Source organism: Guillardia theta (genome assembly GCF_000315625.1).
Source record: "Guillardia theta CCMP2712 unplaced genomic scaffold GUITHscaffold_50, whole genome shotgun sequence".
In the NCBI taxonomy this organism is placed as follows: domain Eukaryota; class Cryptophyceae; order Pyrenomonadales; family Geminigeraceae; genus Guillardia; species Guillardia theta.
This window is the reverse complement of record NW_005434624.1, coordinates 426,125-444,391: the sequence shown is the minus strand read 5'-3', so window position 1 is coordinate 444,391 and position 18,267 is coordinate 426,125. Positions and strand designations below refer to the sequence as shown.

General features: G+C 52.9%; 3 protein-coding genes across 3 annotated transcripts; 1 reads left to right on the top strand and 2 right to left on the bottom strand.

The window, feature by feature from the left end:
* Positions 1 to 3,596: 3,596 nt before the first annotated feature.
* GUITHDRAFT_58106 (hypothetical protein) lies at positions 3,597 to 4,232 on the bottom strand (the record flags this gene model as incomplete). The annotated part of the gene is made up of 1 exon (XM_005829777.1): positions 3,597 to 4,232. A coding segment is annotated over one exon (636 nt), but the record flags the coding sequence as incomplete, so codon positions are not given.
* Positions 4,233 to 5,258: 1,026 nt separating this feature from the next.
* GUITHDRAFT_87967 (hypothetical protein) lies at positions 5,259 to 11,014 on the top strand (the record flags this gene model as incomplete). Its single annotated transcript, XM_005829776.1, has 2 exons — positions 5,259 to 6,075; positions 10,727 to 11,014. The coding sequence occupies exons 1-2, from the start codon at positions 5,479 to 5,481 to the stop codon at positions 11,012 to 11,014; spliced, it is 885 nt and encodes a 294-aa protein (XP_005829833.1). The 5' UTR covers positions 5,259 to 5,478.
* A 4,476-nt stretch (positions 11,015 to 15,490) lies between these two features.
* Positions 15,491 to 16,982, bottom strand: GUITHDRAFT_153455 (hypothetical protein). The gene is made up of 3 exons (XM_005829775.1): positions 16,638 to 16,982; positions 15,648 to 16,586; positions 15,491 to 15,603 (listed from the first exon to the last, which is right to left on the bottom strand). The coding sequence occupies exons 1-3, from the start codon at positions 16,970 to 16,972 to the stop codon at positions 15,525 to 15,527; spliced, it is 1,353 nt and encodes a 450-aa protein (XP_005829832.1). The 5' UTR covers positions 16,973 to 16,982; the 3' UTR covers positions 15,491 to 15,524.
* Positions 16,983 to 18,267: the final 1,285 nt, after the last annotated feature.

Sequence of the window (18,267 nt, the reverse complement as noted above, 5' to 3'; positions counted from 1 at the left end):
GAGGGAGAGGGAGAGGGAGAGGGAGAGGAGAGAAAACAAGAGGATAGGGGGAGGGAGAGGAGGAGCGAGTGTGAGGTACCTCCTTGGGCGGAACGTTCTGAGCAGACCGGAAGAGGGAAAGTGCTCGCTCATCGTCCTGCCGGAACATCTCGATGCTCTGCCACCACTTGCGCCGAATGCCGAGGGCGCCAGGGAAGATAGCGCCAGCAGCAGAGAAGAGCTCGCCGAGCCTGTAGTGGAGGAGGAGGAGGTAAGAGGCAGGTGGGGAGAGGAGAAGAGAGGGGCGCAAGGAGAGGGGAGGGATACGAGCAAGGGGAGCCTTAGGAGGGATGAGCGAGAGGGAAGAGGGGAGAGAAGAAGGAGAACGAGAACGAGAAGGAGAAGGAGAAGGGACCTATGGGTGGCGATTGGGAAAGCCTGAGAAATGATTAGACATGACAAACGATAGATCCGAGAATATGAAAGCAATCGTCATCATGATCACCACCACGACCACCACCACGATCTCCTCCTCCTCCTCATTATCATCATCATCTCCATCATCATCATATCCATCGTCGTCGTCGTCATCATCATCATCATTAAGTCCTACCTTCGTACGGCGATTCTCGTCCGCCTCCTTGCATAGAACATTCCTTATCCTGTCAACTTCTCTCGGGATTTGTCGCCATTCTCTCTCTTCCTTGGATCTGCCGACGTGAACGAGAACATAAGATCAAATCTCGGAAGCGTCGTTCCTTCCTCTTTCATACCCATGCGCCTGCCCCTTTATCCCTGCCCTCTCTCTCTATTCATTGTCCTCCTCCCTCCTCCCGCTCCCTCCTCCCGCTCCCTCCCTCTGACCTCTCAAGATCCATCAAGAAAGTTTCAGCTATGGCAACGTTGGCGTCGGCGGCTCGCTGCAGGTGCCTCATCGCTGCCTCCCTGTCGACGCAAGGGACGCCGCGCCCTGTTGCGAGCATGATGGCTAGCGCGCAGTGAGCAAGGGGATGATCCTGAAAGTAGACTGAGAAGATGAACAAGTGAAGAAGTAGAAGGGAGGGAGGGAAGGAAGGAAGAAGAAGAAGAAGGGAGGGAGGGACGGAGGGAGGGCAGGACGGAGGGACGGAGGAGGGAAAGGAGGTGATGAAAAGGGAGAGGGGAGGCTGTGGAAAGGGTTGCGGGAGGGGAGATAGATGAGAGAGGAGGAGATGCGAGAAGGACAGTTGAGGGGAAGAGAGTAGAGGGAGATAGTTGAAGAGAGTAGAGGGAGATAGTTGAAGAGAGTAGAGGGAGATAGTTGAAGAGAGTAGAGGGAGATAGTTGAAGAAAGTAGATGGAGATAGTTGAAGTTTGGAGGAGGGGCAACGAGGCATGAGAGGAACCTGTTCGACAGCCTGCTTCATCCACTTGACAGCTTTGAAATTGTCTCTCATCGCACCCTTGCCCTCTGCAAATCTAAACCTGCTCTTGTTTCACCGACGAAGACAATGAAGAAGGCAGTTGAGGAGCAGCAGGAGAAGCAGGAGAAAGAAGAGAAGCAGGTGAGGTGAGGTGAGGTGAGGTGAGGGGAGGTGAGGTGAGGGGAGGTCAGGCAGTCACCCGAGCTCCAGTTGCGCGTCAGCGTCGCCGGGGAGAACTTCGACAACTTCTCCTCTGATGCGGTTGAGACTGAAAAGATGATGAGCAGACGAGCGATGAAGCTGAAGACACAGAGAGGGCGAAGAGAACGTGTCACGACAAGGACAAGAAGAGCTCAGATTGTGGTGGGAACATGAAACAAGAAGTCCATCAGAACATGTCAAAGATCGTGTTTACCTCTCACGCGCCGCCTTGACATCTGACTGGGTAAAGGCGGTAGGAGCTTGCTGTTCGAAAAGAGCCTTGCAAGACATCAGAGTCAGGACCAGACCCGGGGAGAGCAGCAACAGATACTCACAGAGGACACCTTGGACTGCAACATCGCCTTATGACGACGATTGAGCTCGATCCTTTTGAAGATTAGCTCCCTTCTGCTGAGAAACTCCTCCTGCGTTATCTTCTCCTCCAGCAGCTCATCCTGGTTTTTGACATCTTTAGCCTCCAGCGCCGCCATCGTCTCCGCCGTCCGGAACAGGTCCTGTCAGCGAATTCATGTCAGCGAGGAAACGAGAGTCTCAGGTAAACTCGACCTCCTGCCACTCCTTGACCCTGGACAAGGAGAACACGGGTACGTCTTCCATCCCCGGATGATGTCTCGTGATCGAGTCGGCGAACAGAGCCTGCGATCCGCGATCGAACCGGACCAGGATTTCAACAGCATCTCCCGTCCTCAGCATCTCTGACTCCTGAGGTAGGAAGTCCCGTGAGAGGAGGAAAGGAGGAGCGGAGGAGCGGAGAATGGGAGGAAGAGGGGAGGAGAGGAGAGGAGAGGAGAGGAGAGGAGAGGAGTGGACGAGACGGGACGGGAGGATCATATAGGTTGTCATGTACCTTTTCCATGGCATGCTTCTTCCACTCGATATCCAGGTACGGCTCTTCCCCTCCCTGCTCCTGCTTGTCCTCCTCCTCCTTCCTCTGTCTCCCCGACCATGAATTATCTCGCTGGTCGCAAAGGCTAAGGAGGTCGGGGAGGGCGGAGAAAGCGGCAGGAGCGGAGGAGGCGGAGGAGGAAGAGTTAAGGGTCGAGGCCATTCCTCTTGCCTCCTCCTCAACCATCCGGAGCTCTGCCAACGAGAAGTTGGTCTCTCCCCCTCCTCTCATCCTTCCCAGCTTTTCGAACTCAGCCTTGCACGCATTCTCAAGTCGGAGGAGACCGATCCCGGAGGAGAATGCATTCTGAGACAGCGAAGTTAGCACAGAGGAGGACGAGGACGAGGAGGACGAGGAGGACGAGGAGGAATAAAAAGAGGACGAGGAGAAAGAGGACGAGGAGGAAGAGGACGAGAAAGAGAAGAAGGAGGACGAGAAAGAGGACGAGGAAGAGGACGAGAAGGGCTTTACCGGTATGAATTCTTGTCTTGTAACCATCCTTATATATCTTTTCTGGGAATATCTTCGGACGAGCTGAGATGCGATCGTCCTCTGTGCGGCAAACTTCATGCTCTCTGCTATTCGATCGCTGATGAACATGTCACATATCCCTCATGTCACAGAGGCTGATCCGCTATGGATTCAGCATAAGGAAGGTGGGGGGGGGGAGGGAATCGCTGACACGTCCTTGCTAACAGGGGAAAGAGGCGGGGAGAAGGGAGGGTCTTGGCATGATAGCACAAGACAAGAGGAATTTGATGTCTTAGCAGCTAGCCTCACCTCATAGTCGCTATTGCTCGTATCATGTCTGCAGTCTTCACTCTGATCTTTCCTCCCTGCGGCTTCGCTTCCTCAAGGAGGAACTTGGTGGCTTCACCTTCCAGCCACTTCGAGGCTTCCCGACGTAGCAGCCTAGCCCGTTCAACAGCAGACATCTCCTCCTCCTCCTCATCATCATCATCCCCTCCTCTCCTGATCTTTCCACTGCACACAGGACACATCTGACTCTCGGGAATGTACCGCAAGTCCAGTATGGCTTCTTGAGGGTGCAGGCATTTCCTCTTCCATCTCTTCCTCTCTTCCTCGTCTTCGATCATCATGTTGTTCTCATACATCTCCGCCAACTCCAGCTGTGCGATACCATGCCCCAGGTACGCGGCTCGCATGACCCACCGCTTCCCCTCTTCGACGCTACTTTTCACTCCCCTCCCACTCAGGTAGCACAGCCCCACACAGCACATAGCCTCTAGCTGCCCGCCAACTGCTGCCTCCTTGTACAGCTGGAAGGCTTTCGGCTCGTCCTTCTGCACCCCCTGCCCCTCGAAGTGAAGTGCCGCCAACTTGCACTTAGCATCAACGTCACCGCTGGCCGCCTGCTGCTGCAGCAACCCCACCTTGAGCCTCCTGCCCGCAACCTCCTGCTGGAATCTTGACTTGAGCTCCTTCTCCGCTCCTGGATGCCCCAGATCTTGTGCCTTCCTCAGCCATCCGATGGCCATCACCACGTTCTTCTCCACCAAACTCCCATCTGCGTACAGCCGTCCCAGGAGCAGCGCGGCAGCGGCAACCGTCTCTCCCGCCCTCTCAAGGAACCGAACAGCTTCTCGCGTGCTTCTTCTCACTCCTCGCCCCTCCAGGTAGTACATTCCTAGCCGGTACTGAGCCTCAGCATGCCCCTGTATGGCAGCTGCCCGATACCAGTCTGCTGCTTCTGTCTCGAGCTTCGCACGCTCGTGCTGCAACATTCCAGGCAGCCCAGCCAGGCGCTCCTTCTCCTTCCCATGCTCGAGCATGGAGACTTGCGAAGTCTCCTCGTGTGCGCATGTACATTGCATCCTCCTCTGCTCCACTGAGCCTCCTTTTGGGTCCATCTTGAGAGTGTGATTCCCAACGTCTTTCCAGAAGCTTCCCTTTGGCGCATGCAGCCATTTGATCGTTTTCGTTCTCTTCTTCTGATGAGTCCCTTCAGCGTTCAGTCCCAACACAACTCCTCGGCATACTGGGCAAATCTTGTTGCGCGGATCAAACCGCTTATCCCTTGCCGCCTCCTCGGGAAAGTCACAGAGAGCAACAGGGTTGGACTTGAGCTTCGCATCCTTCTCAGCCTTCTTCTCCTCCAGCAAGAGAGCATGTCGTCTCGGGTCATGCACTCCACGAGTCTTGGCGGCAGCACTTTCACGCATGACGCCAGTGCGACGTTTCGCACTCATTCTGTCCATCATTGCTCCTATTCCTTTGCACACACCCGTGCACACTCCAGACAAGTCCAGTATGAAAGAAAAAGTTCTTTAAAGAGGATCTTCTACTTAGAGCAAAGATAAGATATGCTTACATGTGTTTTGTTCATCGAATGACTGTTTTCCATCATCTCCATCTCCATCTCCATCTCCATCTCCATCTCCATCTCCATCTCCATCTCCATCTCCATCTCCATCTCCATCGCTGTTGCCATTTCACCGTCTCCCCGACAGCGTTTTCCCGACATCCGTTAGGTTCTCGCCCGAACAAATCACGAAAACTCTCGAAGCAACGCCTGGGCATACAGCTAGATGTCTTCACAGCCCACCCTACCCCCTAGGATCCACATGGACAAACTTATCTATATTTATACCCCACCCCATTGTGAAGACGGTCTGTGTGGATCCATGTCTCCAGATAGTACTAGATATTTACTTATGATCTGACTTATTACTTTGCAAGGGTACATGTAGTAAGGTTTTCTTTCAGTACCACTACTTGGCAAGTACCCACCCCTTGAAAAAACATATACTTCCCTTCAAAATGTCGTCGTCATTTGCCGCTGCTGTATCGTCTACGTGACCTGGGCGAGCATGGCTTGCTTTCCTAGAGATACGATCATTCCAGATACTCTCACTCTATCGCTGTAGGAAGCATAAGATCGACCCTCTCCTTCTTCTCCTCCCGCCTTTCAACAAGCGCTCGGATACCAGGCTGCAACCGATCGCTCGCTGGTTCTGCTGTTCTGTCATGTCGCTGTCCTCTACGACTCTTGACCCGGCACCCCCACCGAATGAGCATCAACTCCAACCCGATCTTAGTGAAATCGCTGCTCCTAACCCTTCTAGGCTGTGCGAGCATGGGCGTAGACGGGGAAGATGCAAAGACTGTGGGGGGAAGGGAATATGTGAACACAAGCGAGTGAGGAGGCAGTGCAAGGATTGTGGTGGTGCAGGGATATGTGAGCACAAGAGACTCAGAAGGCAATGTAAGGAATGTGGTGGCTCAGGTATTTGTGTGCACAAAAGGATTCGAAGTCACTGCAAAGATTGTGGTGGAAAAGGAATATGCGAGCACGGGAAACGCCGCAATCGCTGCAAGGATTGTGGGGGGAAAGGGATATGCCAACATGGGCGAAGGAAAAGTCGCTGTAAAGAATGTGGAGGATCGGAGATCTGTATTCATAGCAGGATCAAAAGCCAGTGCAAGGATTGTGGAGGAAACAGTATATGTGAGCACAGGCGCATTCGCAGTCAATGCAGGGAATGCAGAGCCGTTGCGATGTGCATTCACAGGCAATTGAAGTCACAATGTAAGGTTTGCAATGGCAGCGACATGCTTATGACCGTAAAGCCGATGGAAGAATCCTCGTTTGTCGCGCAGGTTCCTTGCCTGGACCCCTCAGCGTTCACTTCGGATGTGCATATTCCTGAACGAGAAGACTGATATCTATGCTCTGTCGGGATGTTTTTTGAGGTCAGGCACATGAGATATGGGGCTCACTATGTTTAATATGAACATTTGAATCTGTTTTCAGTAATTTAATCAAGGAATTTTTTAATCTGTGTCTGAAAAGATACTAATGAGAGATCGCCGATCGGCGAGCCAACTTCCAAGCTCCGTTTTCAGGTTAGTAAGACCAGCTGATTCAGTCATACTACTAGTACTATGATGTCGCTTCGCGACTCGAAGTCCAGGCGGATTTGTGACAGCCATTCACTGACCTGGGACAGCGGCTAAGCCGGCCCAGTGACCTGAGACTGAGACTCTTCAGTGACTCATCATGAAAATGGTGGCAACCGCCCGGCAGTCACTCCAGTGCGCCGGACTCCGGGACTGGGTGCCGCACACGCGGCACACTGCTACTTGCAGTTGCCGTTCACTGAGGCTACGGTGATCCGGGACTCAACATCCGGGTGACCGTACCGTAAGCCCGGCCGGCGCTGGCTGATACCCGGTGTTGAGTCCTCGAAAGTTCCTCCGAGGCTCCGATCGGAGGCCCTCCGGCGTACTGATTTTTAACTCAACTTTGAACATAAAGAAGTATCCGTTTCCATCTGGCGACCGAATCCGATGATTAGCCCGGCGGCGGGCCTTGCCGGCCCGGCCCGGGCTTGCCTGGGGAGTCGGTCCGACGGTCCGAGTCCACTGCCAGGCTGTGACACCGTAGCTTGAAGAGCTTGACAGGTACCGTACGGAACTTCGGAACCAAGAAAATAAATGCTTTTTAAAAACTACAGTTGGGTACAAATATATTTTTAAAAGCCCTTCTGGCTCCTTTTTTCTATCAGTTTATAATGCTTTGCAGGTGTTTTTGGTGTTTTAGTACGTGTCTCTCTCAACTGTAAAGGGATTTATAAAACATTTATTGGTTATCTGTATTGATCCAGCGCCTCTTGAGCCAGTTGATGGCACAGAATAAAATTATTTATAGAGAAGCAAATCCCGTAAACGGTAAATTTGCGCCCTCCCCCAGACCCTCCCCCCCCCCCTTGTGCCCCTCAAGAGGGTGAGGTGAAGTGAGAGAAGAGCTTGCCGCAATCCACGACAACAGCAAAGAGACCTCAAAGCCCACAGCACTTGTTTGAAGCAACAAAGACAAGAAAGAGCGAACATCATCATCAACAACAACTAGATTCGAAGAACCGCGATATATCATCAGTAATCTTCAAAGAGAAATCTTTCAACCATGTCATCTTCAAGAAATCTCAACAGCCAGGTCTGATCTCATTGACTGATCTGACTCTACTTGTCAAGCCTGCGCACACATATTAAACCCTATGCAGGTTCAGTTCAAGGATGGCTCGGGACCGGCGGACAACTCCAAGCCGAAACCGCCTCGTCCCTCGGTGTGCATGAGGAGCACTGCTGCCTCGGCAGAGACAAGGAAGAAAGGTGAAGAGAAATATTGATCTCCTCCTCCTCCCTCCAGCTCCTGCTTGCTCAATGAACTGACGGACTTGTGTTTGTAGTTGCCAATCGCGGAAAGAACTCTGAAGTTCTCACCACGGGAGGCAAATTCATCCACGAGAAGACCATTGAAGGGAGCACATCTAAGAAGATCATCTCTGGTACCATCGCTTGACCTCCTTGACATGCTCGTGTGGGTAGTGACTTGTGTGCTAAGATCGGTCTGAGTCCGAGAAGGTGAATGACGTAATCCAGCACGCCGCCACCCTCGAAGCCTCCAAGGTCCGCGAGCAGGCGAAGGCAAGTCAGAGCAGCTCTTGTTCTTGCTGCGCTGACGCTAGAGGTCTGCAGGAGAAGGCAGGGAAGTGTGAGTCTGATGGCGTCCTGTTTGATAAGAAGCAGAGCCGTAAGGTGAGTAGGCCGGAAAGTGGAAAGAGAGGGAAAGAGGAAGGGAGGGAGGGGGAGGGACGTTGAAAAGGGAGTCTGATGAAAAGGATGCAGTCCATGTGGGTTTCAGAGTCGAAGAGAGCCGGCGTGAAGGACACAGCAGCCTTGAACCAGACGCATGAGCAGTCGGATATGCAGAGGAAGAAAATTTCCCAGAGAGACCAGTGAGTTGAAGTTGTGGTCAAGAGGAGGGAATCTTACTGTCTCGTCCTGCAGCTCCTCTACCGTCTTCTCCTCAGGAGGCGATTCCATGGAGCATCGCCCCCTGCGGGTGATGAACATCAAGGCAGAAAAACCGCAGGCCCCACAAAAGTGCGAGCGTCTACCATGGGTTGGCAGAGCGACTGACCCTTCGGGTGCAGGCAGCAGACAGCAGCTGAGATCAAGCTCAACGCGGAGCTGAATGCTCTGAGCCAGGGATCTGAGAATCAGAGGTGAGAGAGGAGGTCGAGAAGCGGGTGGTGGAATGAAATGCTGGGGCTCTAGGAGGATGAACGCTACGAAGCAGCACAACTCGTCTATCTTCTCCTCCGACGGAGACTCGAAGCCTCTCTCCCGGTTAGCTCTTCTTGGTCTCCTCCTTTTATCTTTGACGCAGCTGCCAGCCCGGCAACCAGCGGCGGAAGATCGTCAAACAACATCTTCAGCGGAGGAGCTTACGCTGAGGTAGGAAGGATGGCCGGGTGTAGCTGCGATGACTTGAAGATTAGGATGCCGCCAAGACTCGCACCTTGACCAGAGATGTGCCAGCAATTTCAACTGCTTGCATGACTGGTGATTCTCTTCCCAGCCCCCCGCCCCCCGACCCTGCACCCCCCAGCTCTCTCTCTACTCCTTTCCTCATTCAGTGTTGTTCGAGTTTTGACACAACAGCAGGAGGAGGAGGAATGGAGTCCGCCCGGGCTCGCAGGGATCAGGCACTGCGAGGAAGCGGCAGCTTGTGGTAGGAAAGACGAGGACGAGCATGTACATAGAAAGAAGCACTCACAAAGTCTGTCAGTCCCTTAAGTTCGATATCATCGGTCCTCCTTTTTGTGTTTTTGTTTTTGGTATGTGAGAATAAAGCTCATTGTTATGGTAAATTGTGACAACATCTTCAACATCATCTTACATCGCTAATACTTATATACTTTACAAGAAACAGCCAGGAAGCCTTCATTCAGACAACCAGCGCTGTCTTCCATACTGCATCTGGAGTGAACTCACCAGTTGGAAAACTCTGCATCATGTTCTGGAAAGCGAAGTGATTCGTGTCCTGTCAACGAACGTGCGTCAAGGTGAACATGTGAGGTGTCGTTGTCGTCGCTCACTATGAGGGAGATGGCATTGTAAGAGAAGAGGCCCAGGTAAGTTTCGTTCCTGTATAAGATGATGGAGCCCTGTTGTTTCACCACAAGACATGAGAGATAGCAACAGAGAGACCGAGGAAGAGAGAAGGTGGGGGGTGAGGGATAGAGAGAGAAACTTGGAACAACTCCAGGAACGAGGAATTTAGAAAACAGAGAAATGGAGGACAAACAAAGGAGAAGAAAGGATCATGACGATTAGGTGGGAGCAACAACTGACATCAGACGTCTAGGAACTTATGTCCTCGGACAAGTTACGAGGCTACTGACCGTGCTGGTAAATTCTTGCGAGTCGCTCCCAATCACTTCGATGCTCGAGGCCGTCGCTGACGTCACCAACCAGATCCCTCCCGTCGAGGTTGTGACAGGCGTCGGGAACTGCCATAGGCGAGAGGTGAAGAGGCGGGGTTGGGGGGATGGAGGGCGGGTAGAAGGAGGAGCAGGAGCAGAAGCAGAAGCAGGAGAAGGAGGAGAAGGAGAAGGAGGAGAAGGAGAAGGAGAAGAAGAAGGAGAAGGAGAAAGAGGGAGGGTTGGAAGGAGCAAGAAGTGATGAAGTTGGAGGAGGAAGAGAGCAAAAAAAAACATTACTGCTGGGCTAGAGAACTCGCGAGCATACATTGAACTTGCGGTTGCAAACAGTGTTTCCCCACTCGTTGATCCCGCAGTAAGTCAGATCTCCCGTTTGCAATGCGATCACGTTGTGGGAGTATCTGCCATCAGCCGTCAATCTCGTGCCATCTACAGCCTTCTTTCCTCACCCTGTGGCAATCGCGATCGGGAACCCTGGAAGGCTCGAAGGCAAGGTGAAGTTGAGAGGCTCGAAGACGCTGCTTGTGTTCCCATTGCCGACCTTGAGAGCCCCACTAACGTCAGCACAACTGGAACAAGCAGTTCCCTTCCTCCTCCTCACCTGTCCAAACTGATTCCAGCCCCAGGTGAAGAACGTCAAGGTGGTGGTGATAGCCAAGCAGTGATAGGCGCCACAGTCGATCATCAGCCCTCGAAGAGGAGGAAGCGAGGAGACTAGCTGAGCCTCAGGATGGGCGAGCATGTCGGCTGATCCGATCCCCAGCTGACGAGCGAGTCAAGGGGATCATCAGCCAGCAAGTAGGAAACGTTCACCTGCCCGTCACGGTTGCTTCCGAAGGAGAACAGCTCTCCGATGTCGTTGACGTAAACCGAGTGATAGGCACCAGCAGCGATGGCGTCAACGAAGAGGAAGCCAGGACTGTTCTTCCTCACCCTCACCGGGTAAGCCTGGCTGATCGTGTTCCCGTTCCCTAGCTGCCCCTGAGCATTGTAACCCCACGTGTACACGTTGCCGTTGGAGCTCAGCGCCACCACATGGAAGGCTCCGAGCGCGATGTCGGAGATGTGGATCCCCAGGGAGGACAGGGAGGTCACCAACGTCGGCGTGTACCTATAGGTCTGATCCCCCGTCCCCAGCTGCCCGTACTTGTTGTCCCCCCACATGTACACCTCCCCGCACCTGCATGTCTGGACGCCAGCCGCGTACAGCATCATCTCCAACCCCGAACCCTGCGCGTTCCCGGACCTCGTGCCCAGCACTGGCAGCGCGATGAAGTTGCCGATGCTCGTTGTGGGCAAGCAGGAGGGCCCTGAGAAGCGGTCAGCTCCGCACATTCCCGTGAGGGCAGCGGCGAAGGTTTTGGAGAACGCGGCCTTGCTGATGTAGGTGTTCGCCAGCCCCTCCACCAGCTGGGGGACGAGCCGCCTCTTGTATGGGTAGCAGTCAAAAACCGTATTCGTCTCCACATAGCGAGCAGACTCCGGGTTTGAGTTGGGCACCTGGTTCGCTCCACTATCCATGGTGGGGTCCATGAAGTTAGTTATGTCGTCCCACGGTGCGAAGTAAGTCTTGGCTGGGAAGGGAGCGCAGCCTGCTCCTAGCTGCCCTTTCGACCCATCTCCCCACACGAAAAGTTTCCCCTCCTCAGTCACAGCACCTGACGTGGATGCTCCGGCAAACACTTCCAACACCCTCTGGAAGCCCATGGACGCAATGAAGTCCACTCCGTTGTACAGCGCACCAGAGGCGTTCTGGAGAGACTTGAGGAGGATAAACCTCGGCCTGTCGAACAGATCTCCAAGGCCCAGCTGCCCTCTATCATTCGCTCCTACCGCATACACGAGCCCTTCGTCTGTCGCTATCAGAGTGTGGCCGTCGCCGGCGGCTACGCTAGTCACAACCACCTTGATGAAGATAGTCAGTAGAGAGGGGAGAAGAGAGCAGCACGATAGCACCTGAACGTTGGTATAGGGGGACAGGGGCAGGTTGCTCAGAGGATTGGGAGCGAGGACGTCTGCATATCCTCAGTGAGCCATGAACGTGGCATTCAAATGGACCTGTTGTGATGTTGACTATACCTCCGCCTGCCTGCAGCTGCCCATGGTTGTTTCTGCCCCAAGTAAGCACACCACCTGGACCTCTGTTCTCAACGAATGGCTTCGGGCTTGCACTTGAGCAGATCTTGACCAACAGAACAAGAGAACAAAACGCTTGCTGATGAATCATTCTTGCCCCTCAGAGCAAGTGGCTCTGTGCTATGAACCAAAGAATGTGACGCTGTTGCATTCCTGCTCAAGAAACTCCATGCTTGCTTCCTCTCCTTCCTCCTTCCTCCTCATCTCATCGCATCCCTGCATGCTGCTACGCCCTCCCTTCCATGGATCCGATCCTATCCAAGAAACCTTCACAAACCTTGGCCATCGCCCTCATCACCACTCAGACCAGACTCGGCACACTGATGGCCTGACTGATGGCTGCCTCATTCGATTCGGGCCTAGTATTTTGTTGAGGCGGGTTTGTCGAATTTATCCTCGACCTCAATAAAATAAGCCAGTGCATTTTTTTATGACAAGGGTCACGATGCCACCGACCTGCAGACTGACTGGCGGCCCGGCGGGCCCGCCAAACGGCAGTGAGTACTGATCTTTAACTTAACTTTCAAGTTTGTACTACCGTATGCCGCCGCGGCCCGGTCACCACGCTACTGAAGGATCGGATCGGATCCGATCGGACACACGGGCCCACTGAATGACACAGTGGACACAAGTAAAGAGGGATTGATCAAATAATTCAATTCATTCATAAACCTTTCAATCCGTGGCATGAGCAGAAGACCTGAGAATGAATAGCAACGGCATACATGTACAAGAGGAGAAGGAGGGAAAGAGGTAAGGGAGGAGGTCCTGAGAGATTATCAGTGGATTGGCGGCTGCGTGCGGAAACTGCCGAGCAGCGTCTTTCCCTCCTCTCCCTTGGTGTTTGGAGTGTTCTTGGCGCTCCTCGACAGCCTCCTTGTTGGGCTTGCTTCTCTCCTCTCTGTTGACGACTTGGTCTGCCTCCCCGGTTACTGCTGGCACAGAGCTCAAACACTATCAAGTCCGGACGTACCGCTGCGTTCACGTCCGCCTCCCTGACCTTGACCTCTCCAATGACGCCGCGATCCTTCCCGTCCTTGACGATGAGCTGAGAGGGGCAAGAAGTCAGTGCCAGGAGGAGCAAGTCAGCGGGGGCAGAAGGAGGAAGAGTTGATGGGAGAAAGACGAGATGAGAGGGATGAGGAGGAGAGGAGGGAGGAGAGGAGAAGGTAGAAGAGGAGAGGAGAGGAGAAAAGAGAGAGGAGGGAGGGGGGAGAGGAAGGAAATCAACCATGAGCTCGCGCATCCTCTCTTCGATGTAACGGAGAGCAACGTCCACGTCTTTGGTGTCTTGCTTGGGACGGGATTCGGACAGGTGCGTGTTGCGACACCTGAGCAGATGTGAGCAGCAACAGCGGGCTCCTCCACTGCCACAGGAAGAGACCTGTTGTACAAGTTGAGCACCGCGAGCCGAATCTGAGAAACGAGTGAGTGGGGGGAGAGGTCTAGATGCAAGATCTTGTACCTCCCCGAGCATCCGGATGTCGTTGGAAGAGTCGTCATTCCTTATCTCCAGGTTCGACTCGCACATCACCTGGGAAGGAAGGGCGCTGGTCATTCAGGAAGGGAAGGGGGAGGAGGGGAGCGAAGAGAGGCATGTGACTACGCGGCTGCGGTCACCGACCGTGTCCAACTTCGCCACTTCCAGGCGATTTTGCAGCTCCCCCACGGCGCTACTTTGCGTCAGGACCTGTTCGCATCATCAGCACCGGCTGCATGGGAGGGAGCGAATGACTTTGTTCTGCATCTCTTTGGAGAGTTGGGCGAGTTTCTCCTAAGGTCAAAGTGTCAGGGAACAACCCTCGATTGATCTTCCTGCATACTTGTGCCGCCTCCGCTTCCGCCATGTTTGCAGACACAGCTTCCTACAGCAGACTTCAGCAAGACAGATTGAGATCGAAAACAAGGGCTACTTTCAGCTCTTGGCATGTGAAGACCAACGTGGGATATCTCTTCTTCGTGACTTTTCACGATCATGTAAGACAGCATGAAACATGAGCATGCCAACCCTCACTGTCTTCTATTTCGCTGAAATCTTCGCTGAAGTCCACAACACTCTCTAAGTAGTTCTAAGCTCACAGTTACTTCATACAAGTCAAGGAACTCGTCCAGATTCGCCACCTGATACATCAGTCCGCCCTCAAGCTTGTTCTTTGCCTCGTCCAACCTTTTTCGCAGATTCTTCACTTCTGCCTTGAGCTGATAGAGAATTTCAACAAAACTTCGAAGTCATGAAACTTTGACTGACGATTTCTATCTCTTCCTCCTTCGCCTTTCTAATTTGAACTTCCTCCTTCGCTCGTTTTTCCGCTCTTTCCTGAGAGGCGATGAGAATCATGAATACCAAGAAAGAAGTTGAGCTACTCGTTTTGCATTGAATTCTTGGAGGAAACTAGACAGGACATGCCATCATCCGACGCCAGAAAGACAAGAATATCAAACGTACAGCTTGTAGTTCTCCGATTCCAGCTTTAACTTTGCCTGTTTCATAGCTAACAGTTCCTCTTTCTCTTTGCATTTCGCCATTCTGCAACAACATCAGCTCTCAATCCTGAAGTCGAAATGTCTCGTCACCGGATGTTGAACTCTGTCTTCTTCTCATCCAACTTTGCCTGAACTTCGGCCATCTGTGATGGTTGCTTTCAGTCAAGGAGGGATACAGCATCGTTGCAACACAGAACCTCTTTGTTCGCTTGAATGAGATTGGAGCTCTGTGCGCTGTTTGTCGCTGGCTCCGCTCCTTTTGCACTGAGTGGTCATTAGACATTCCTTCTTCCGGCGTCAGAACGCTAACCTGTCGATACGAGGCAGCTTGACCAGTTTCTGAACTTTCTGCCCGGACACTTGAGCTCTCTACAAGAAGGTCATGAGACCTTAAGAGTGTTTCTGAAGCGTACTTGGGTGATGAACATGGTGACTGTGTCCGCATCTGCGTTCATTTTCCCTTCACTGTCGGGCATCAGCACCGTCCTGCGGTGATTTATTACGAATGAGTTGAGTGTGAGAGGCAAGTCAAACCTTGACTTCAAGTTTGCTACTCCCTGGTTGCTCGCCATGACGGAAGTCTGTGAGATCCCTTTGAACGAATGATCAGCTTGTCGGCTTGCCCGGCTCGAAATCAAAACAATATCCGATTCCTTTCTCACCGCCTTACCCATCTCCCCCTTCCTCCTTGTTCCTACAATTGATCATCATCTTCACAACTGTTTCACCACGAAGTTCTTGCTGACTTCTCTTTCATCTTATCTCATCGTCTCGTCAACCATTTCTGTTTCTCCATTCCTTCCTTCATTCCACTCTTCAATTTCGTCGCCGCTCTCAACGCATTCAGGCTGGTGATAACGTCTTAAAAAGAAATCATTTTTGGGTTCACCAAATCCCAGAGCAATACCGGTACTATGGATAGTTTGTGTGCAATAAAAAAGAACTCTCGCAAATCCGTTCCCTTCAATTTTGAGACTACGGGGGAAAAAAGATCGACGGTTGACCCGGCGAAAAATGCAGAGTTGATTCCGAGTTGACAAGACAAGGTTGCATGAACAAGGAGCTAGAAAGCTCAATCAAGCGTAGGTGAAGCAACTCAGAGATCTATGACGTCAGCATCGGTGATCGTAGACTGTGCATGAAGTTTATTGGTTTGAAACCTTCTCAACGAGACGTAAAGAATCCATCTAACCGGCTTCTATTGCGAAGTGAATGCACTTGGTCTAAAGGAAGCCTTGGTAGTCTGCCATCAAGTCAAGATAGTCAGTGAGAACATTTCACAATCACCTGGTTCTCCTCGACGACTCTTCTCTTGAAGTAAGGAAACCACTTCTCAACCATTTAGATTCGTTCGCTACCGTCCCCTCTAGATTCCTTGCTCGTTTATCCAGATGTGCTCCCCCATGCCGATCCAACTCCTTACTCAACTCCTTGTACCGTGCCAGGGAGTCAACAGAAGGTTGCGTCCAGTCGTCACTAGTAGGACATCCTAGAAGAGGCATCTTCCTCCCTAACGTTAACTGTTGCGACAACCCAGACTTGGATTTCAGGCTCGGCAGACTCCTCTGGCTGATCTCTTTAGGCAGAGGAGCCTGCCGAGTCCTCATGAACACGTCTTGCAGCATGTCCACCACGTCGCCTTCGCTCCCGTACCGCACGTCCAGCTTTGTCAGTGCCTGCAGGCGAACCTCGGGGAGGTGCGCGGACGCGTGCTCGAAGCATTCATCCGACAGGGACAAGTAGTCTGAGCGGTCGGCTGACACGAACCTCAAGTTGGAGAACCTGGACAGTGCGAGAGGCTCGATCTCGTTCCCTCCAATGCACTTGGCGACCCACACGCGGATGTCGCGCAGAGACTCTCGTCCCTGGAGGGTGCAGGTGTAGCTCATGGGAGCTAGCCTCTCCTCGAAGCTGACATAGATCTTCAGGTCGGTCGTCGTCACCTGGATGCGGATCTCGTTCCCGTTCTCAAACGTCAAGAGCTCCTGTCCTCTGGAGCTGAACAGAATCACTTTGCAGTCGACCATGGGCAGACGGGTCGGCGCGTGGATCCCAGCAACTGCCTGTACGATGAAGGAGAAGTTGATGATGAACATGCGGCCGATGTAGGCCTGTCGGTTGGACCAGCTGTTGAGGGTGTAGCCCTTGAGCTTCTTGAGCGGTTCCAGCTCTATCTTGTCCACTGTCGATCCATTCCGGACCAGAAACCTCGGGAGGAAAGACATGCTGCAACCAGATCACTTCCCTCTCACAAAAGCTAAAGAGGGCTTCACTCACCAGGGCACTGCAGTGCTGCAAGCTGAACCTCGTGGCACCAGCAAGACTCTCCCGGAGAAGGTCTTTCCGAAGTGAACCTTGGTGACGAGCTTTCCTATGTTGTCTCTGTACAAGTCCCCCACGTCGAGCTTCGCATACAGGACATCCGGGGTCGAAGGCTGGCCATTGAGGACAGCAAACACCCCGAAAGCCTCTACTGTAGCTGTGCAGTAGTCGGTTGAGAACTCCGCAGACAAGATCTTCTCAGGGAACATCTTTCCGACAGACCAGTGGTAGAGGTTCAGATGAGAAGTCGACGAGCACCGGTGCGGGATTTTGACTTGAAAAGGCTTCATAGTCTTCAGCTGATGCCCGTCCACTCTGACTTCCACCAACGGACTGACGATTATTCCAAGCTCCCCCTTGCCGCAGTCCTTGAGCGTCGCCTCCGAGGCTCGTAGGGACACCCGCGCTGTGTGCTCGAGCGTGTTGGGCTCGAAGTTCATCTCAAGAGCCCACTCGGAGGCCGGAGGGCATGGGAGGAAGTACTTGGCTCCGAACGGCACTGTGACACTCCGAGTCATCTCCAGCCTGTCCCGACTGCTCCCGACCACTTTCATAATTTCAATCCTGCACATTGCCGGTCAGGTGTAAATTTGGAATCAGAGAAGGAGATATCGCACGAGGTCTGTCGGTATTCAAGGTATGTCTGCGGCTGCTGTCCCACGTTCTTCTCAGCTTGGTTCGGCTGCTCCATGATCTTGACGAGGGACGCCGGAGGTTCAGTGTCGGAGTGTACTCGCGGCAGTTGCATCTCAGACTCTGCTCCCTTCCACCACCTGCCAGTCAAGTCAGGTGAACTTTGATCGTCTCTGAGCATACTGCAGGAAATATCTGCCGCAGGACCCGGTGAAGTAGGACGAGATCAGCCCCGATGACACCCACTGCACCTTCCAGAGAGCTTTGCTTGACAGGAGCGGCTCGAGCAAGACTCCAACCCCGTTGTCCCCGGCCACTCGATGTCCGTTAGTGTACTCGTACTCCTTGCCCTCGTGAGTCAGGATGACCGTCTTGCCGGGAGCTGCTCGCCACGGGGAGACGTACTTGGAGTTCCTCTGACTTGACCAGAGCCCGAAGAAGTAGTAGAGGGGCCCGTATAGGAAGTGTTTGACGCTCTTCTTCCCCCTCTGAATCTTGTCTTTCAAGGTTTGGATGTACAGGGCCCAACTTCTGAAGGACTTGTGTATTGTCCGCCGCAGCCACTTATAGAGGATGTCGTTCTTCTTGACGTTGGTGGCTTGTGCGCTATCCTGCTGCCCTTCTAGCTTCCCATCCTTTGTCCACAATGTCGACTGCACAAAGTCAGACGAGGCCGTAAAGGAGCAGGGTCTCGGATACAGATACCTTGCCGAGCACCTTGTCTGACTTCTGTGTCGGCAGTTGGCCAAGAACGACAGCAGAAGAAGAATCCTTGCAAAGAGCAAACGTGAGATCGAAGCAGGACAAGAAATCCCAAAGAGCAACCTCTCTGTGAATGGAAACCGAGTTCGCTAACGTTCCAGCAATTTTCATCTTCTTCCACTCGGTTACTTTGTATTTACAGAAATTGACATCTGAAACCGCTTTCCTCACTTGCTCATGATTGCTTTCG